At 33.6% G+C, this 22,432-nt stretch overlaps 1 protein-coding gene across 1 annotated transcript; it reads left to right on the top strand.

Moving 5' to 3' along the window:
* Positions 1–22,409, top strand: LOC130809755 (protein transport protein SEC23 C). The gene is made up of 12 exons (XM_057675545.1): positions 1–942; positions 1,891–2,064; positions 7,988–8,149; positions 9,551–9,693; positions 12,582–12,657; positions 12,741–12,916; positions 13,022–13,103; positions 17,202–17,279; positions 20,233–20,394; positions 20,472–20,735; positions 20,815–20,919; positions 22,083–22,409. The coding sequence occupies exons 1-12, from the start codon at positions 199–201 to the stop codon at positions 22,224–22,226; spliced, it is 2,310 nt and encodes a 769-aa protein (XP_057531528.1). The 5' UTR covers positions 1–198; the 3' UTR covers positions 22,227–22,409.
* The last annotated feature ends 23 nt before the right edge of the window (positions 22,410–22,432 follow it).

Consider the following 22,432-nt stretch of genomic DNA (forward strand, 5'->3'; position numbering starts at 1 on the left):
ATTATATACTTCAATCATACATGTATAAGATGATGATTTGTTTAAAAAATACAGAATGGTGAACAATTAACGTTGATCACACTCACTAATTGCCTTCATCCTCAATCTCACTACAATCTCTCTATCAAACACACAATCAGAAATTCAATCCCTAATCTTTTCTAAGATAATCATCATCACCACGTTGAAGCATCAACAATGGCGGAATTCATAGATTTAGAAAACCATGATGGAGTACGAATGCCATGGAATGTAATCCCAGGCACAAAACAAGAATTAAACAATTCAGTTATACCACTTTCTCTTCTTTACACTCCACTAAAACCTTTCCCTGATCTATTAATTCTTCCTTACTCTCCTCTTCGTTGTCGATCTTGTCGTTCCATCCTAAACCCTTTTTCCGTAATTGATTATGCTGCCAAGATTTGGATCTGCCCCTTTTGTTATAGTCGCAATCATTTCCCTCCTCATTACGCTTCAATTTCTGATGAGAATCTTCCGGCTGAATTGTTTTCTCAATACACTACGATTGAATATGAACCTCCTTCAGAAATTCATACCCAAAGTCATACTCCACCAGTTTATTTATTTGTTGTTGACAATTGTTTGATTGAAGAAGAAGTTGGGTATTTGAAATCTGCTTTGTCTCAAGCTTTGGATTTGATTTCTGATAATTCTCTTGTTGGGTTGATCACATTTGGGAGTTATGTTCAAGTTCATGAGTTAGGGTTTTCTGGTGGAGGTAGTGGGATTCCTAAGTGTTATGTTTTTAAAGGTTCTAAGGAGTTTAGCAAAGATCAGATTGTGGAACAGTTAGCTTTTTTTGCTAATAGGCCAAAACCGGCTTCGGGTGTTGTTGCTGGTGTAAGGGATGGGTTATCTGCTGAGAGTATTGCTCGATTTTTGTTACCGGCTTCTGAGTGCGAGTTTACCTTGAAAACGGTATGATAGTTGACATGATTATGAAACTACATTGATGATCACACTAGTGTTTATTTAGGGAGGCATTAAATTAGGTAATAAATGGCTATGGTGATTACACTAGTAGTATCGCATTTCACCATGTTGATGATATTTGTTTTATTATAATTTTTTGCTTGAGCAATTTGAGGTGGTATTGAATTAAGTAGTAAATGATAATGGTGATCACACTGAATTTCATGGAATAGATCATGTTCATGAAATTTAATGGTCTTGATTTTGTGCAGGAATTAGAATGTGGTCTTAAGTTTCAGTTTACTAGTATATTGAGTGATGAATGATTGTCTTGATGATAATGAATAATGTCCTGTATTATAAAATTTGTGGTTTATTTCACAGCTATTTTCAGCATACCCTAGGCCTACGGTTTGATTTAATCGACTTGTATAGTTTATTCATTTTATGTATAGTTCTTTTGTCGCCTTATGGACGTAAAATTTCCCTAACACTATGTTTGAATAACATTTTTGGAGAGAAAAGAAAGGGAGGGAAGGGGAAGGGAAGTAAGGGAAGAGAAACGGAAGGGAAATAGCTCTTGTTTGTATAGGAGGGAATTAAGGGGAAAGGAAGAGAGATGCAAGTTATCCTTCAAATCTTTTCAACTTTGGAAAGATTGGAACCTTAAACAAAAAGTATCAATCAAATCCTCCCAATTCCCTCCCCTCCAATACCCTTCCTTCCCATTTTTCTATCCAAACAAGAGATTCTTCCTCCCTCCAAATCCCTCCCTTTCCTTTCCCTCCATTTTCTTCTCTCCAAAAACACCCTAAAATTGTGAAAGTTACCTTTTGGATGCTTTTGTTGTTTATTGTGCTATGTAATGTATAGTTTTGATTGATTGGCAGTAAACATTGCTTGCTGATTATTGTTTCTTCATTTTGTGTTGTTGATATGGTTGGGTGAGTTTAGTTACTGGAGGAGCTTCAGAAAGATCCTTGGGGAGTGCCAACTGATCAGAGGCCAAATAGGTGTACAGGAACTGCAATCAGTATTGCAGCCCATGTATTGGGAGCTTGCGTTCCTGGATCAGGAGCGAGGATTTTGGCTTTTGTTGGTGGTCCATCAACAGAAGGGCCTGGTGCTGTAAGTTATCTGTTTTAAAGGCTCTGTTCTAATCTTAAGTTTTTAGCTAAGCATTGTCAGTTGCATATTGTTCTGGTCTCTTTGGAGAGATTTAATGACTTGTCGCCAATTTACCTGTTTGATAATATGCTATACATAATTTATTCTGTAAATGAGACCTACTGGATTTCAGAGCTGAAATGAAATAATTGACGAAGAGGCGGATAGAGTATATGATCAATCAAACACTACTAAATTAATCATGTAACATAGAAAAACATATTACATGATACCAATAAATCAATACTAATTTTACATGATGATTTTTCCATATAACTTAAAGTACAATACTAATCTATGAAAATCAATTAACCACTACTAAATTAATCATATAATATAAAAAAACACATTATAGCAATGCTAAATTTCATTTCAAAAAGAAAAAAACTAATTTAGACTTCTAGGTGAAGTACAAAATTACATGATACAAATAAGTCAATACTAAATTTACATGATTATCAATAAAGCAAATGCGTAGTTGAAATTATAATCAATTCCCTTGAATTATATATGAATAAAATTTCACATTGATTATAGTTAAAATTGCAAGTTATATCAAAAAAACATACATTTCTTCTTAAATTCTACAAAAATGGTGAGTTTGGGAGTGGTGGTGTGGGTTTAGCTCAGATGTTAATGAATGTAGGGGTGAAAGCAAGGTTATTAGGATCGAGATTCTACCTAGGATCGTCGAAATCGATAGAATCGGATCGTAGGATTGTGTGATTCTACAAATATGCAATAAATATACTTTTATGTGCTTTTGGATTATCGATTATCAATTACATTTGTGTTTTATTTAAGTTTTAAGGTGTAAGTAAAAAGTTATTTGACTTCTATTAAGTTTTGACAAATAATACTTTTAAATGAAGAAAAATTTTGAATTTTATAGTGATATTGATATAATTATTTTAAATATATTTATTTATACATAAGTGAAATCTGAATTATATGAAAGCATTTTACGACTTAAACTACCCTTGTAGGATCGAATTGTTGGATTGTAGGATCGTGTTATGATCCTACCACCTAAATTCTTGAGTTAAGTAGGATCAGACGATTCTACCACACCAAGATCCTACCTACAATCCAGATCGGTCGCCTAATTTGAATCGTAGTATTATAGAATAGTATATCAAAATCGGGATTCTATTAACTATGGGTGAAAGTTTGGACTACGGTTTGGTTTTTTATCAAAACCAAATCAAACCAAATTTTATTTGGTCTTCATTTTATCAATCCAAAGTCAAACCGTTTTTGTTATAAAACCGAAAACAAAACACCGAATTATTAACGGTGAAAGCCAAACACTGAATTGCAAAACCGAATTATGACACGAAATCTGACATAGAAACAAGATTTCACACATTGAAATTACAAATTACATCATTAACTATCAGATTTACATGGAAAAAATATCAAAATTAGTAAAAATTAAAAACCCTAATAACTCTGCTTAAATATTTTTACAAGCCCTAATGTATTTACATATCTACTCTCTTTAAGTTGTCAATAACCATTAATCGACCGAAAATGTAATTATAATGCCATTGAATGATTTTCCTGCAGTCTCCATTTTGTTCATCCTCAACTTTTTCAATTTTCTTGCAGTCAAGGCAGACCGAGATTTCCTCAAAAATAGAAAACAATAAAGGTTTGCACTTTGTTCATCCTCCATTTTCCATCAATCGACAAAAGAAACCCAAAATAAAAATTTCCTCAAACCCTAAAAAGAATATCAAAAAGAAAAGGAGATCTTTCCTTAAAATTTGAAAATGTCGAAGAAAATCTGGAAAAAAAGAAGCATATATTTTTTGTGATGTGAGAAACTTGAAGCAAATTTGTATGTTCAGCTTGTGTTTTAAGGGAAAAATTTACTTATTTTTGTACGTCATCAATGAATAAGCTTATGAGGAAAAGATGGGATATGAGAGAGAAAGGAGAAAGAAGAAGGAGAAAGGAAAGCACGGGGATGCAAAATAAAAGAGTAAGGGTGCTTGTTAGGGTTTTTTTTCTTTTAAAGGGACGTGGCTGTTGAGTGTGGCCTTATGGAATTAGGCTCCTCCATTTGGGCTTAGGTGTTAGTGTGTTACAATATTGTTTATTTTGATTGTTTCAGTTTTTTTAGGTTTCAACGTTTGCAAACCAAAATCAAACCGAATTATTTTCGGTTTTAACTTTTTCAAACCATATCCAAATTAAATTATAAAAAAATCAAACCAAATTTCTAATTTGGTTTGGTTTGATTTGGTTTTCGGCTTTTATCCGAGTAACTTTCACCCCTAAATGAGCATAGCTTGTATACTTCAGATCAAGGGTTCTTTTCAATTTTTTTTAGTACGTCTGTGTCCTTACGTGCGGGAACATAAGGGCACATAGGTCCGCTTTGTGTCAAAGTGTGTATCTTGCTCCTTCATGGCATATAAGGGGTGGTTCTAGACCTACTACTAATCACAATAGGACTGATGCATCTTTAATTAGTAGTTTATGGTACAGGGTGTTGACCATCTTCCAAAGACAATGTAATTGGAAAAGTTATGGTCATTTATATATTCAAAAACCGCAAGTCTTGTATGAGACTGTCTCACCATGGAACAATTTCATATAAACTTTAAGATCGTGAGCGATGACTTTAAGGATATAAGTAACTACTGTTAATACTATAAAAACTAATCACTTTAGAACTGTAAGTGAGTACTTTAAAGTTATAAGTGATTACTTTAAGATTGTAAGTGATCACCTTAAAACTATAAAAGGTGATCACTTTAAGATTATAATTTGTCAGTTTAAAATTGTAAGTGATCACATTAAGATTGTAAGTAATCAAAAAGACTATAAGTGTATATTGAGTCAACCTAATAGAGATAGTCTCACTCTCACTCCCACTCTCATCTTGAGACTGTCTCATTTGAGAATTTGTGATCAAAAAATTGTCTGCTTGTCTTTCTTTCATTTTAAACAGGCTTTTTGAGTGAAGGCATCCCAGTTGAATTATGTTTTGTTTGTGTGAAGTTCAAACTCTGTCGATTAAGCCTTTCAGTTGATTTTGTGGCATGTCACTTGCATTCAGGTTATATTGTTTTATCATAGTCATATTTCTTTTAGGTACTTGAGGGAGTCTTACTTTTATGGATAGATATACCTTAGACATTCTAGAAAATGAGTGCCGAGGTCAAACTGTAACATTTTCTTTATATTTGGAATTGCATTAGTTAGATACTAAAAAGTAGAATGACAAGGGTACACTAAACATTTATCTTTTCATAAATTCTCTTTTAAGGTGGTCTCATAGTGAGACAAATAGCACAACCAAATTAATTAAAAAATCTATTTTTGTACTTAAAATACCCACTATAGTTGTTTAATGTTTAATATGTCATTTTAGAGGTTAAAATTGACATATTGAATATTTAAACACTTTAGTATTTATACAAGACAGTCTCACCGTCTCACAATCTCATACAAGAGTCGCTCTTATCTTTTTGTTTCAAATTTTGAGTAAGATAATGTGCATAAGATTCACTAAAATTAAGTCTTATATTATCTTAAATTTTGTGAAACCACTGTGACACATGAATGTCCTTATCTTCAATGTTGTGGAAGCAATGCTTCATGGGTGTTACTATGCAGTTTGTTTCTACACAACTTGCGTTGACCAATTTGAAATATTTTACTATACCATTGTAAATTGTAATAGGTAATTGAAGAGCTTTGAATTTTTTATTAATACTTCACAACTTAAGATAACCTCCCTTCGTACTTAAATAATGGATCAAATATATTTGGGGGTCATTTTAAGGAGTTGAGGGTTCCATTAAATATATACTTTTTAATAAAATAATAAAATAATAATATGCCTATCTTTAGAATTCTTAGTAAAGGGTTCCATTAAAGGCATTAAAGCAAAGTTTAAGGTGGAGAAAGCGAGCTTAGAACAATTCAAATAATCACGTAAAAGATGATTAACACTTATAAGAATATTTTTCCGACGAAACATAGTACACACTACATAGAGGGCAAATCCAGAATATAACAAGTGATGTCGATAAATTGATTGTCTGAGCTGTAGCATCATCTCTAGCAAGGACAAAAGGATCAAGCACATTAACCGTTGGAGTAAACATATTAATGACATTGCAAAAAGTTTTAATACTCTAATCTGAATAATACTGCTATAATCATTGAAGGAACTCACCTAAATTTTTGAAAAAACTCTAATTTACACAATTGTCAATTGCTCAATTTAATTTCAATTAAAGATTAAATATAAAAATAACCACATACAAATAAGAACAAGATAATAAATAAATAAGTGATCATATACAAATGAAGAGGAATGTTTTAACATGAATATTTTCAACTTCAATAGAAAAAATTACCACATATAAATCAAGAATAAGATAATATATAAGGTAGTAAAAATTAAGAGGAATGTTTTAAATTGAATACCTTCAACTTCAATAGAAAGTAGAATGTGAATGTCAACTGGAGGAGTCTTTGTTAGTTAGTGAATGAATGTTGAGTAAGTTAGGATTTGGTTTGTCGAATAATATTTCTTTTCTCTTAAATCTTCAAAAAAAAAGGGTTATGGAGTTTTGAACTGCAGACTAAAAATACACACTAATCTACCAACTTGGTCAACATACTTTTTATCACCAATTTTTTCCCCTAAAATTTAAGTGATGTCAATTGACATCACTAACTCCCCATTAAATTCGCCCCATACTACATAGGCAATACTCCGGTCCTACTTGATCATCCACGCAAATTCTCCTCCTCCATAGTCTACATTCCTATCTCTTGTCATATGGACTTGATGTCCTATATCTCTCATATTATTCCTCACTCCTGCAATTAAAGTCATCTTTGATTTCCCTCTTCAACCTTTAATATCTTTGTTTCTATAGAAGATTATTCTTAGGCACTTCACCATGACACTTTATTTATGATCAAGTGTGTGATCTCATCTTTTAAAGCCACAATTAGGTGAAGACTCATAATAGAATTTTGATTTATAGCAATGGTAAAAGAGAAATCCTCCATTGCTTCTTTTAAATAATAAAATACCAACTTATTTAAAAATAGAGAAGAATTATGCAAAGAAGATGGGAGGAAGTGGGTTGGGCAATGGAAAGAAAATGAAAAAAACACGAAAGAGCAAAAGGCGTCGAGGAGAGAGATGAAAAACTAGAATGCAGAGATACATGCTGCCAGAAACATTGGAGATGTGCTTAAAAGCAAGGTGGGTTGGTGTGGTTTTGTGAGAGACTTTGGAGCAATGGTAAGGGTTGAGAGAAGTGAGAGATTACAAAACTTCGGGCGTGGGGGACCATGTCGAAGAACTCTAGCATGAAAAGGGGGGAAGTTGATTTGAAAGATGCCGAGCCTACCACTCTATAGGGAGAAGGGAATTTCACTGCATTTCACTTTTATTGCCTTTGTCCTCCTTATTTTGGATATCCTGTTAGGAAAATGTGGTCAACCATCAATGGTTTAGGTGTGGAAGCAGTGACTAAATTACCCTGTGTTGTTTTTATCTTATACTTCATTAATATAGCAGTGCCAATATATTCAGTAGCTTTTTTTAGAAATAAAAGGTTCGCTTATACCATCAGAAGATTTCAGAAGATCCTACTTTATTACATGATTACATCCATAATCCAAGTATGCATTTGTGAAATAGCATACTGGTCTATAAACAGAGGTCGTGATTATGGTTTGAAAATTGAAATTTATGCTATGCAATGATGGATGACCTTATGTGGAAGAGCAAGTTCAAAATCTGTTGCAACTTGGCCTCTGCTAAACTAAACATTAATGCTTAAATTGTAGTCTTGAATTTCTGAATATCTGATCGCTTGTGTTTTATTATTCTCATTTACAGATTGTCTCGAAAAATTTATCTGAGCCAATCCGTTCACACAAGGACTTGGATAAAGATTCTGCTCCTCATTATCATAAGGCTGTAAAATTCTATGAAGGAATTGCAAAGCAGCTTGTGCACCAAGGGCATGTTCTTGACCTTTTTGCTTGTGCACTTGATCAGGTACTAATATAGTTCTGAGGTAGACCATTCATTGTTTGGGGGGTTGAAGTAGCGCCAAGTTTTAGTTTCTCTTTTGTCTTCTGTGCTATTTCCTTTCTCTAATTTAGAAGATGTAATATTTAGGTTTTAATATGGGTAGGTCAAAATTCATTGGTTGGCCCATATCTTTTCAGCTTTATTGTATAATATTTCTCCTACTCCCCCTTTGTTTTATTTCGCCAGTTGGCACTTGGCAATCATGTCACATGTGGATACATTAGCTTTTTTCTCTTATTCTTTACTTATTTCCCTTTTCTTTATTTTATTTAATCTTATGTTTTATTTTATTCGTTGTTTTTCCATCTCATAATTAATTATAAATTAGAATAAACGTTCCCATCGTTCTGGAGTCACTTTTGGTGTGCGTTCCCGTTCCCGTACCACATCCTGAACCATATTGCGTTCCAGGTAACTATGTGTTGGCAGCACCGTCTTAGTAAGATCACCTTAGACAAGAAAAAAGTGGTGGGAAATGGGAGCTAAATTATGAAGAATGATGAGTGATGAAGTGTAGGCTTCACTTTTTCTCATCTTAATTGAACCTTTAGAAATTATTTGAACTTGTATGCGCTTGTTCAAAGTTGTATGGACTTAGTTTGGTCATAAAATGTATTTGATGTGTAATCCCTGATCATTGACTTTCTTCTTGTTGATCAGTCTTTATTTTTATTATCTTTTAATTTTTTCCTTGTTAATTATGTTTGTGCCTTGGAAAATTGTTCAAATACATCTAGTAATATTGGGCACCAATTCAGTTATTGGTTGCTGTGGAAGGAAATTAAAAGTAATATGAGTAATAATTTATTTTCAAATATTTGAGGTTGGCTCAAAAAATCTGGTTCATCAAAGGCATCTGTGAGTTAGTTTTGTACGTCTCAGAGTCCTTTGTTCCCTTCTCCTATAAAAAGTAGGGTAGAAGGTCCGACCAATCAGTATCCTTAGCTTACCTTCACATCAGCTTGCAAGTAAATATTAGTTTTGCTTAAAGTAGTGACATTTAACTGGCAAGAACTCTGGCTTATTGTTTAACATAATTGTGTAACACCTTATTGGCATATGTTGAAATAAGGAGTACGGTTTGAATTGAACCTCTTCTTTCCTTTTACAACAAGGGTAAAGTTGCGTACATGGCCTTGTCTCCGCGTAGGCAAGAGCCACTTGATGGCTTTAGGGTAATGGAATGTTGCTGCTGCTTGATTTTGTGAACATGTCTCATGCTGCAATTGAGAGCAAGCCTATCCTCCCTTACTTGCCTCTTACTTGCTTTTACTATATAGAGGAATCGCTGTATCTCAGATTATTTTCATTTCCTTGAACCTCTGGAGAAGAGGGTCTCATTTACATTCATTTTTCATATACTAGGTTGGAGTTGCTGAACTTAAAGTTGCTGTTGAGAAGACTGGTGGTCTTGTGGTCCTTGCCGAAAGTTTTGGACATTCAGTTTTTAAGGATTCTCTTAAGCATGTATTCCAGACCGGGGAATATGACCTTGGACTAGCATCAAAGTAAATCTTTGTTAGATCATGCATTTTCTTTTCTGTGTCTAGCTTGTAAAATATTGTTGAATATTGCTTTTTTCAACTGCAAAGTGTTTGCGATTCAGTTTAGGATTTCATTGATTTGCCATGCCCTTTGACACTGTCTTTCTTTTCCGTTATTAAGGTTTGTGTGTCATCTAGCTATATCTTATATTGCATGCTTATTGTGAGTATCATTCATCGTGGTAGTTTCTTTTGTTTTGGGACAAGGAAAGACCTTACCACTGGAAATCTTGTTTTAGTATTAATTTCATTTGATTGTGATATAGAGCTTTGACTGGTTTGGTTTTCATCTTCTTTTCTAAATCTTATGGGGATAATGTAGGACTGTGATTGGGTGATTTGTTTGGTGTGATACATTACGTTTATTGACTTCAAACAATGCTCCATAGCCTGATTTTTTTAAACATTGTGCTGACATGATTTTCATTATCTTGATCTATACTATTTACTTCACTGGTTTTTACAAGTTCATTGGTGCTGTTATTATCAAATTTCTACGCATTGTAATCTTGAATTGATGAACTGGAGTTCAGAAAGTGTGCACTCTAGACTTTACTGTTGGTAGTGCATTGTGGTCGCTTTCAATTTCGACAGGCTAACTTTTAATCTCTCTTGTTTATTGTTGATATGTTGGTTTATTTATTCCTTCTTGTTGGACATCTTCCATTGACTATAATAGTAATCGTTATATTTTTCCATTTTAAAAGAGGCACCTTAAAGATTTACCAATATTCTTAGAGGACATCTGCCTATGAAGAACTTTTCTGGGTGATGGTGGTGGGGGAATTCATATCTACGTATACATATATATTTCCTCACCTTGACTCTTCTGATAAACTCTATAACCAATGATAGAAGAGGCTACGACTTTCTGCTGCTCTCATAACAGTCAGTAGTGCATATTATGTTATGCGTCATTTTAATTTTGCTCATTAAAATCCGAAACCTGAGCATAGTGACTCTTTTTTCTTTACTGGGAATGGATGCTCCATTTATTGGTAGTGAATTCAGCTTTTTAGTTTTTCTGTGAAATCGATTTATTAGTTCATACCTTCAATCACAATTTCATTTTTATATTTTGAAAATGAAATCCTGTTGGTTTGCAACTTTGAGTTGGCCACTGTAGCTTCTAGATTTAAAACCAAAGTGCATAGTGTAGATGATAACTTCAATTGTTGAAACTTGAAAGGCTTGACAAAAACTAGCTAACTGATCTTTGCATTGGCAAGTCACTACATTTTCATTTACAGATCTGTTTTAGCTAGCCAGTGATTGAAACTTTTACGTAGGGGGCTTTGCATTCTGAATGAAAGTCAAGATGTAGGATTGTGATTTGTGTGAATCTATGATGATTTGCAGTTCTGTGACTGAGGATTTTTGTATCGATAAGAGTGATTGTGTCTTATGTTTGTTTCTGTATAATAAGATGTCATTAAATTTTAATACTTCTATGGAAAAATTACCAAAATAATCCAATCTTACATAGATTTTCCTGCAATAATCCCAACTATTGATTAACCATGAATAATCCGAACTTTGAAGGATATTTGCCAAAAGTATACTATAGTAACTGGTAACCTTTACAGTAGGTCATTTTTACAAAAAAATTAAATTAAAATAAATCAGAAAATAAAAAAATTAGTTAAAAAAACTAAAAATGTGAAAAAATCAATTACCCATATCCATGCCCCTCCACCACTCTTCCCATCTCCTTGCCCCTCCCAACTTGCCACCACTCCCTCCCCTATAGCCACCAACCCAACAACCTTACTCATTGGCCACCACCGCCACCAGTCTTGTTGTGCCATTCACAACCAATCATCTACATTCTACACCGACCTTTGTTTAGTTGGCTTTTGAGGTGATGAAGATGAGGAGGTGTTATTGAGTGGGGAGGAAGGATGGCATGGCAGAGGGAATGTGTTAGGGAGGAAGGGTATTTAAATATTTTTTTTTAATATTTTTGTTATTTTATTTTATTTTATTTTTTTTTTTGATTAATTTACCTATAATAACAAGTCATAATACGCACAACAATATTCTTAGGTAAGTGACCTAATAGTTTAAATTATTCATGGTTGATCAATAGTTGAGATTATTGTAAGAAAATCGACTAAAGGTTGGATTATTCTAGGTAATTTTTCCTACTTCTATTTGGTTTTACAACTGTTTCTTGTAGGGTTGATCAAGCTTGTCAATAGTTTTCTTTGATATTTTTTAATTCTCAAACAAATTCATTTAGTTAAATGATTGAGGATGGAATCTCATGAAGTTTTTTAGGAAAATGAATTGGAAAATCCTATTTTTTGTAACTGCAATGAAATTGACAAAATTTGTTGAATTACTATGCTTTTGAGAATTCCTTATTTCCTACGTATTTGGAAAAATAGGACTCGCTAGGTCTTTCTTGTATACTTTTTTACAATTCCAATTAGCTTAGAGGGTGTATATTTTTAATCTGGTTTTCAAGACCTTTTACTTGAAGTGAAAGGTGCCAGACCTACTGAAAGCCTAAAGAATATATTTTAATCTTATCTGTGAAGTCAAGAAAGAGTCTTTTGCTACCTGTTGTAAAGGGAGCCAGACCTATTCAACACCCAGGAACCTTCTGTGTCTTGACAATTTAGCAAACAGGCTAATTCAAGTTGTTCTGGTTTTGCTTGTCCCTATGTGACCTGAAAAGAATCTGAATACTAAACGCTGCTGGGACGACGTCCTGCTCTGTTTCATTTATTATTTGCTGCCTTTTCGTTTAGCAGATGCACAATCATCAAAAGATTTGGTACAGTATCATAGCTTTCTTTTACAGTTTCCAATTTTGCATACTTTCTCTAATCAAATGGCCTCTGCAGTGGTATATTTGAGGTAAGCTGCTCCAGTGACATGAAGATTCAGGGAATTCTCGGTCCTTGTGCATCACTTGAAAAGGTATTTTGGTGCTTTTATTCTTGTATCCATTCATGTTTGTGCTTTTTAATACTTTGATGTTAATTTTTGATGTTTTGGTACAGAAAGGTCTCGCTTGTTCAGAAACTGTTATTGGTCAGGGCAACACAAGTTCATGGAAGTTGTGCGGCCTTGATAAAGCTACAACTTTGTGTTTATTTTTTGACATTGCAAAGAAGGAGAGCCCTGATGCTATTGGTCAAGCCACTAGCAACCTTTTTTACCTGCAGTTTTTGACCTAGTAAGAACTAAACCTTTCACTTGCTTGATCTATTGATGATCCCCTTTCGCTATCTGCTTCAGTATTTTTTAGGAACTATTCTGATCTGTTGCAGTATTTTCTCAGTTATCAACATGTAAGTGGTCGTATGCGACTCCGTATTACGACTCTTTCTAGGCGATGGGTTGCTGGTCCAGGAAGCACTCCGGTATTTCCTTTACCTCCTTTTCAACGCCTTATCTTGCTTTATACTAGTAGGATCAGGATGAAAAAGCTTATGAATTTATTGCACATTTTACTTGCCTGGATTTTCAGGGAAAAAGTTGTGTTTCAAATTTCGTTCTTTCCATGACCCCTCTTAATTGAGATAATAAATTCAATGTTTTAAGGTAGGAATCAACCGGATTCACACATATTACATATTGGGATCGGGTCATACGTAAAAAGCATACTGAATTTGTATTTGAACCTTCTCTTAAATTTTAATCTTATTGCAATTGCAAGGGGTGCCAACTGCCAACTAACCATATCTTTTGAACTAGTTACAAGAGGATTCAATAGATTCACAAGGGCTTGCTGTTTTCGATATTTTTTGTGTGCATGATATTTGGCAGTTAGAAATTTGAAGTCCAAGAATTTGAGAGGGAAGAGAAGGCTGCTACCTGCTCCTGGTGGTCCATGAAGGCGGAATGTAGCATTTAACTCCATTTAAGAAATTGAGTTTATGAGTCTTTCCTTTTCAAAACTTTCCCTTTAGAATTTGGATTAATAAGCCATAGAATATGGAGTTAAGGATGCATGACCATTAAAATAATTGGGGCTGAGTTCTATAGTTCTACTCAGTTTACCTAATTGATTGGAAAAAGATAATTGGGGGGCAAAAGAAATTGAAATTTTGCTTCCCTCCTATTTTTCTATTTTTAAATGATTTATTTTTTGATTTTATCTTATCAATGTGTTCATGAAATGGGAAGTGATAGTTACCTTAATAAAATAGGTATGAAGTATTCTTTTTTTCCCAAAATAAATTCTTTTTGAAATGGATTGTATTCAAATTATAGTTTGGAAAAATGCAAACAAGATTTCAACCACCGGCGGTCTTTGCATTGTTACATAGATTACTCTAAAATGAATCCCAACTTCAGGGGATGTGTTCTAATAAATGATCTCAAGTGACCAAAGACTTGCTCAAATGTTGATTTTTGTATTATGCTATTTCTTTCTCCCTTTTTCCATGCATATCCTGGGATATTGTGAGAAATCTCCCCCTCAAGTTGGGATTTTCCCAAGATAATCCATATTTGTGATTGTTCTTTCTAATATTTCCTTGAACAACGATTTTTATTCATCTTCTCAAAACTTATGGTTCCTTATTTTCTTTTTTATGTCTTAAGACACATTTCCATCTTATTCTTTATTACTTAATAAGAGTAGTAAAATGACTCGTCAAATCATGTACACTTTTTATTTTTTGAAGTTGCATATGATGTTTGTTATCAAGTCTCATTTGGAGACTACCTCCTTGATTTCAAAGGTAAGGTTGCATACATCAAAGCCCAAACGTTGCCCAGGAGCCTTTTGGAGTCACTTAATGGCACCAGGGTGAAAGAATGAAAATGATTGCTTATATTTTCAGGTCATGAGACACTTATGCTTAAAAAGGCTCTCCAGCCTTTAACATAGTCCTAAGTGTCCTAATTGTACACTAGGGTTGTAATTCTACATTTAAGAGTTATCACTAAATGGTGGAGAATAAAAGAGGATAATGCAAAGTTTTCAGCAGATTGGTAAATGATTTTGGATGTAGAGGATACTTGGACAAATATGAAAACTTGCATCATTTGAATAGCTAATGAGATTTTAGGAGAATCAGGTGGTTATTTGTGGTAAAGAAGGATACAACATGGTGGAATGAAGAGGTCAAGATAGTCATCATGGAAAAGAAAAAATGTTATCTTGCATTAGAAAAATGTGTGAATGAGGGAAACTTTACCAAGTATAAGGAAATCAAAACCAACACTAAAGTACCTGTTCATGAGGCGAAATTAAAAGCTTTTAAAGAGGTATTTGACAAACTAGGTTCTAAAGAAGGTGACAAATATATATATATATATATATATATATATATATATATATATATATATATATATATATATATATAGGATGGAAAAGAGGAGGCAAGCAAAAACTAATGACATAGGTGTAGTAAAGTGTATCATGGATAAGGATAAGAACATTTTAGTTAAGGACGACAACTTCAAAGATCGATATAGAGAGTATTTTGATGAGTTATTTAATGGAGAACAAGAAAGTATTGTAGGAGACACAACAATCACTTCTTTTAAATGAAAATGGATATGCAAAGAATACAAAAATCAAAGGTAGATAGGGCGTTCAAGAAAATAAAGCTAAAGAAAGTGGTTGGGCTAGATGGTATACCTATTGAGGTATGGAGATGCCTAAAGACAATTGGAATGACTTGACTAACTGATCTAGTCGATAAGATTTGGAGGACAAACCAGATGCCTAATGACTGGAGAAGAAATGCTCTTGTTCCTAATTACAAGAACAAAGGAGATGTCTAAGATTGCTTTAACTATCAAGTATCGAGGAATAAACTCATGAGTCATACCATAAAATTATACGAAAGAGTGATAGATATACGTATGAGGAGATGTACCTCCATATTAGAAAACCTATTTGGATTCGTGCCAAGAAGATCTACAATGGAAGTAGTTCATCATATGAGACAAATGATGGAATATTATTGTGCTAGAAAAAGAGACTTGTATTGGTTTTTGTTGAACTTGAAAAAGCATACGACAAGGTACCAAAATAAGTACTTAGGTGGGCAATGACAAAGAAGGGAATTTCCAAGAAATACATTAATATAATGTAAGATATGTATCGAGAAGTAAAACGAATGCTAGGACATGTAGAGAGGCAACAAAGAATTTTCCAATCACAATTGGACTTCATCAAGGCTCTACCCTAAGCCGCTTCCTTTTCATAGCGGTCCTAGATGAGATAACTCGATCGATACTAGAAGATGTGCTTCGATGAATGTTGTTTGTCGTTGACATTGTGTTGGTTGTGAGACCAGAGAGGAGGGTAAATGCTAAGTTGAAACAATGAAGATAAAAGTTGGAGTTACGAGGTTTCAGATTAAGTCGGAGAAAGACAGAGTACATAGAGTGTAATTATAGCAGAAATGCGATAACAAGAGACATTATAAAGCTAGAAGTGAAATCACTTCAAGTGGATGCTTCAAATACATTTGGTTCATATTTTAGAGTAGTGGGGCATCCACAAAGGTGTGACCCATTGAATTAATGGTGGGTGTCAAAAATGAAGAGTGGCTACTGAAATATTATGTGATCGATATGTGCTCTTAAAGTTAAAGGACAATTTTTATCAAACGGCTACTAGACTAAAGCTACTATATGGATCAAAATGTTGGACTTTAAGAAAGGATCATAGTAGTAGATGTACAGAAATGCGAATTACTCGATAGGTGAGTGGGAATACATCGAGGGGTAGAGTTCAAAAACGAAGTTATAAGAAAGAGTTTTTGAATTGCAAATATTAAGGAAAAGATGAAAGAGAATTTTTTAAAATGGTTTGGGCATGGGCAAAGATGGGGTATTAGTCAATCGATAAGAAAATAGAAGTTGGAGCTCGAGAGATTTAAAAAGAGGGTGAGAAAGACCGAAGATTATTTAAAGGAAAATAGTTGAAAAAGATATGAAAAAAGACTTGCAAATTGAGATGGTAGAAGTCAGAATGAATGGAGAAGAAAAATCCATGTGGACGACCGTTGAAATATATATATTGGTTCATGTAGTCAATGTCAATCTTTTGGGATTAAGGATCTAGCATTATTGTTGTTTTATATTGTGTGTTGAGTTTTTTCTTGAGTGACATAGATTAGGCATTTTTTAGAGTATGCATTATATGCTCTGGTCAACTTTTGATTCTTTAATCTTCCATGTCAATGTGTCAAAATGTTATGCTACTCATTTCAGACATCAGAGATGATATTGGTTGATGAAATGACATGCATCTGTTATTTTGTTTATTGGGATACGAAAACATCTTTCAAGTAGCAAACTCACGAGCTATCCCAAATGGCACATACATTTTCTTAAAATTTACAAATGCCCTCCTTTGCCATTGGTTCTATATTTTATAAACTTCTTTTGTTACTGCGGAGTCATTTGTCAAGTTGCTATAAAAATGTATTCAGTTTGTTGCATCTTGTGCTTTTCTCTATTATTTATGCTTTTTTCTCGTTGACATTTTGTAGGAATTAATTGCGGGGTTTGATCAAGAAGCAGCAGCTGTTACTATGGCACGTTTAGTTTCGTTCAAGATGGAGAATGAGGTAACACCCATTGAGGACTCAACTTAAGATTTTGTTTGTTTGCTTGTGGTAGTTTATGTTAAAGTTCATATGATAAAACTTGTTATCCATAGCAATATGCTTCCTGAATCTTGTAATTAATATCTTAATCATAAAAATTGCTGAAAGGCTCAGCTGCGTATTAGAATCTCCTGTTTTATGCTTCATTTTCTGGACATCTTATAGTATTCATGATCATAGTGCAAAATCTCAATGCGGTTGTGGTTGCGATAATGGTTACAAAAGCCACTTTCACAGTTGGCGCCTTCACCTAAGGCTAAGGCCTTGAGCACCTTAATAGGGCTAAGCGGGGCTATTCCTTAAGATGAGCTCCTCAGGTTTCAAGTGATTTTCAGCGCCTAAAGGCAAGCGCCCTATAGCGCCCTAAAGGAAACCATTATTTTGCACTATGTTCATGATGTTTTGTTTTTTGTGGCTATGTATGTTTGAAAGATTGTTTTCTCTATTCACTCTTATGTTATTGATTCTTTTGTTTTGCCGCAGTGGCTACGCATGCTATAGTTGCTTCCTCATGTGCTATTAGGCATCGTTTTTTAGATCTACCTTTTTTTATTTTCACCTTTATCTACCTTTCGAGTGGGTCAAATGGTTTCAGGAGATGGGTTAAATGCTATGTGTATGTTAAGATGAATCAATGTACATATCATAAAGGATCAAGTTTGAATTGAAGACATAAAAATCGTTTTTGAGTCTCACATATTGAAGATAAAATTAGAAAATTTTATTTATGTTGGTTTGGTCATGCACAAAGAAGACGGAAAAATGCTCTCTTTAGAAGAATGGAAAGTTAAAACATTAAGTAGATTAGAAGAGGAAGAAGTAGGTGGACTAAAGATGGATTGGATAAGAACATAAGATTTGTACTATAATCTATGGTTGTGATCAGGCCATCTCAAACAATTTAGAGGCCCTGAGCGAAAAGTCGAACGTAGACCCTTTTCCATGTTTTCATTCGTATATCGCTATTATCACTATTAATTACTAATGTCTTCATCAATTAAAGTATCAGTATTATTCATTATTTTGGGGTCGTTTATAAGTACTTCTATGCAGTGCCTCTTCTTACCATGTTTTCCTTCGTATATCGTTATTATAAGAATGCATAAATTAGCTTTTACTAATCAAATAATTATCTAAAAAAACTAATCAAACTATCACTCATACAGTAATATTCTAATTTTTGAATGATAAAATTATTCAATATTGTTATTATGCTTTTCTTACCACGAATAAAAGGGAATATGCTACAGTTTTTTACTTCAAAGAAAATCATGTTAAATTATCAATTGAAGAACAAAAAAAAGGTCTGATACAATAATGTCCACGAACATTGAGATTATAGAATAATAAAAGGTTGGAAAAATTCGTATTAAGAAAGTGGTAAGCCAAGATTGTGTATAAATAAGATTAATTAACAAGTGATCTAAAAGACAAAAAGATGAAGTTTTGTATACAAATATTGTAATTATGAGGCAGAGAAAGACATGAAAGGATATTGAAGATGAAAAGATTATTCACCTTCATTGGAAGAATGAAGGGGAACAATTATAATGAAACTTCAATTGCGCTTGTTCGTATTTAATATATAGAAGATAGAACTAAGAGTGGGCTTAATATTAATTGTGGGAATTAGAATAGATTATTATAGGAAATAGAAGAGAATAAAGGAGCGGTGCAATGACTACCAAAATTATGCGACAAGTACTGAAAATCACACTATTTATTTCACTGTTAGGCCTCGCCTAGATTGGTAGTACCAGGGGTAAAAAATGTTGGAGAAAATTTTACTGGTATATTATGTTGTTTGGAATGGATATAAATTTCTCTTGGGGTAATATAGTCACCCTCAAAACGGAGTAGATATTTACCCTTATGAGACCCTGGGTAATATTTCTCTAGTAAATATGTTCTCTACTTTTCATTCTTGTTCAATGAACTATACTGTAGAGTTTTAATGGAAACTTCACATGGCCAAAAATTTGAAGACCAATTATATTTTTTTACCCTCCTTGATATTTCTCTCTCCACTTCTATTTTATTTTTTCTCTCTCCTCCATTTTTATCTAAATCGAGTTTTCTCTCTCTCAAAACTTCTTTTTCCTTAAATTTGGGTAAAACTACTTCATATCTAGTTTTAAATGTTGTAATTCCAGCATGTGTCATCATTAAATTAGTATCTAGCTCTCTTGTTCAATGGTTTCTTATCTCGTATGTAAAGCTTTTGTCGGAATTACACGTCAATAATGGCGATAGTACTAAAATCAGTGTGGATTAGTGTCTAGTTTTGTCTTTATGTTTATTAGCATGTCTTTCCAAGTTTCAAATTTATTCATTTCTCTCTACAAAGTAATATTCATTAATTTGGCTAAAATCATGTTGGTTATTATTTATTAATGATTGTTCAGCTCTGTTCTAGTAGATGTGTAAGATGATGAAAGGGGAGGGAAAGTTTTAGTCCATTAAAAATGCCAAACATAGAAAACAATTTTGCTCTAGTGCAATTTCCTTTTTGAATTTGTTTGCCAAAAATATTTAAGTTGAATTAATTTCCCTTTAATTTTTACCTTGAATCCAGGCAAGGCCTTAATAAAATAATTTTACATATTATGGGCCCTTCAAAACCGGGGCCTTGAGCCATTGGTCATGGTGCTCCTGGTATTGGGCCGGGTTATGATGATTCACGTTGGTTTGTGTTGATTCTTTATCCTACTCCATATTGTTAGGTTTAAGGCTTTGGAATTTTTATGTTATTTAACTTTTCAACGAAGTTAGTTCAGAAATGACTGAACTTAGGCTTGTAATCCCTCACCACTATTTACTTGTTTTGTTAGTTCCTCTACTTGTTTGATGCATCATCTTATCCTTCTATAATCTTTTACTTGAGTTTTAGATTTATTGCATTGTTGGCTTGCAGGCAGAGTTTGATCCAATACGATGGCTTGACAGATCATTGATACGTCTATGTTCAAGATTTGGAGATTACCAAAAAGAAAATCCAACCTCTTTCAGCCTATCTCCAAGGTTTTCAATATTTCCTCAATTTATATTTCATCTAAGGAGATCTCAGTTTGTACAGGTAATGTATTTTTCCCCCCCTAAATCTTTTATCATTGCATTATTACACCAGTCGCATAATCTATGTCTCTATGATAGGTGTTCAACAACAGTCCTGATGAGACTGCATACTTTAGAATGATTCTTAACCGGGAGAATGTAGCCAACTCAGTAGTGATGATTCAGCCCTCATTGATTTCCTATACCTTCCATTCCTCACCTGAACCTGCTCTTCTAGACGTTGCGGCAGTTGCTGCCGACAAGATATTGTTACTGGATTCATACTTCACTGTTGTTATTTTTCATGGTGTCAATATTGCTCAGTGGCGCAAGGCCGGATATCAGGATATGCCTGAACATAAGGTTAGTAAATCTTTGATGATTGTGTGCTTCATGTACAAAATCACTTATGGTTTCTGAATAATTCTGAATGTGGCGCAAGGCCTTTGCCGAATTGTTGAAAGCTCCTCGAGATGATGCTGATGCTTTGATAAAAGAGAGGTTTCCAGTTCCACGCTTGGTCATTTGTGATCAGTATGGCTCCCAGGTAATTCTTATACTGAGAATTTAGAGGATTTAGGAGTTGGAATGAATGTTAGTTTTCTTGTTTGCAATTTAGTGGTGTTTGCACTACTGAAAAGCTGTCACTCCGACTCTAATCTTAGTTTATGTTGATTGTTTTACGTTTGAGATGAATCTTTGATAACTTAGTTATATTGCTCTGTCAATTAAGGATGCCGATATTATTTCGACAAGAATATTTCCTATCCTTAATATATGTCCCTTCCTCAAACTTTGATGTCCTGAAAAGTCTACAAGAAGTGAAACCTTGTAAATTTATGAATTGGTCCTGAGAAAAATTTGTTCAAACAAATAAGTTTTTTCAGTCACGATTTTAGAAAATTTTGTACTGATATAATAGGCTCCCTGGTTAAAGTAGCTATTCCATCAGGATCAAAGTTAAGTTGACAGAGGGAGTAAATCATAGTAGAGTTAGTATATTGAAACGGCATAAATGAACACGTCATAAAATAGTAGTACCGAACTACTGATGACGTGCGAAGATTGGACTATCTTTGAAGTATTTTGATTTATAATTAGAAATTAGATCACATGTCATGCTTCCCAACTCTAAAGCCCATAACTCAAGTTGTGTTTTGTTTTGTTTTATGATAAATTTTCTTTGCACACTTTTGTAATAAACTGGAATTTGCATATGATTGATTGAGAAGGTTATGAATTAGTGTAATAGTTTTTTCAAGAAATTTGATCTTCTGTCTCCTCTCTTCCACCCTTTATTACAATTTCCGAGTAATTTCCTGTAGCATTGCTATGCTTATTGCTTAATGAAGTTGATCGATAGGCAGAAGAAGCATGTTTTCTGGACTTGGAAGTTGGAAGACTATCCAATCTTTCTCTTCTCAGCTCGTTTAATGTTACTCAGTAAACTTTTAACCTTCACTCCAAATCATTAGTGAGCTTAACTATCTTATTTAGGCCTTTTTCGTTACTATTATCAGGCAGGCTCATAATGAAAGCGTCTTGTATTATGTTCACTTCAATTATCGAAAAGCCATCACTTGTAATAATGACATTTTATCTGTTTGAGGGCAAGAAATGATCTCATAATAGGATTTTGATGTTATAATCTTGGATTAAGCATTATGCACATGTTAATGTGATTTTCCTTGCTTGTTTAAATATAATTAGGCTCGGTTTCTTCTGGCGAAGTTAAACCCTTCATCTACGTACAATTCTGGTGCCTCTCTTGCTCCCGGTGGAGATCTCATTTTCACAGATGATGTCAGCTTAGAGGTGTTCTTGGATCACCTGCAAAGGCTTGTTGTTCAATAAGAATAGCATAATGCAGTAGCTTCCACAATTTTGTACATTTCTATCTGAGATTGTTGTACAGTTTCTTTAATAGTGAGTCTTGTACTATTTTGAGCTTGGAAATTCTTTACGAAAGTTTACCGTGAATAATATGAATTTTTGTTAATTTTTCTACAATAATACGATCTATTGATTAACCATAAATAATTTGAATTTTAGTTGGTGTT

The sequence above is a fragment of the Amaranthus tricolor genome, chromosome 4, assembly GCF_026212465.1.
Source record: "Amaranthus tricolor cultivar Red isolate AtriRed21 chromosome 4, ASM2621246v1, whole genome shotgun sequence".
Classification (NCBI taxonomy): Eukaryota; Viridiplantae; Streptophyta; class Magnoliopsida; order Caryophyllales; family Amaranthaceae; genus Amaranthus; species Amaranthus tricolor.

What these genes read in the sequence shown, in the direction of transcription:
- LOC130809755 (XM_057675545.1), top strand. Translation starts at nt 199, where the DNA reads ATGGCGGAATTCATAGATTTAGAAAACCATGATGGAGTACGAATGCCA. An exon ending in GCGAGTTTACCTTGAAAACG is followed by an intron (nt 943 to 1,890) that starts GTATGATAGTTG and finishes GGGTGAGTTTAG; the next exon opens with TTACTGGAGGAGCTTCAGAA. An exon ending in GGAGATCTCAGTTTGTACAG is followed by an intron (nt 20,395 to 20,471) that starts GTAATGTATTTT and finishes TCTCTATGATAG; the next exon opens with GTGTTCAACAACAGTCCTGA.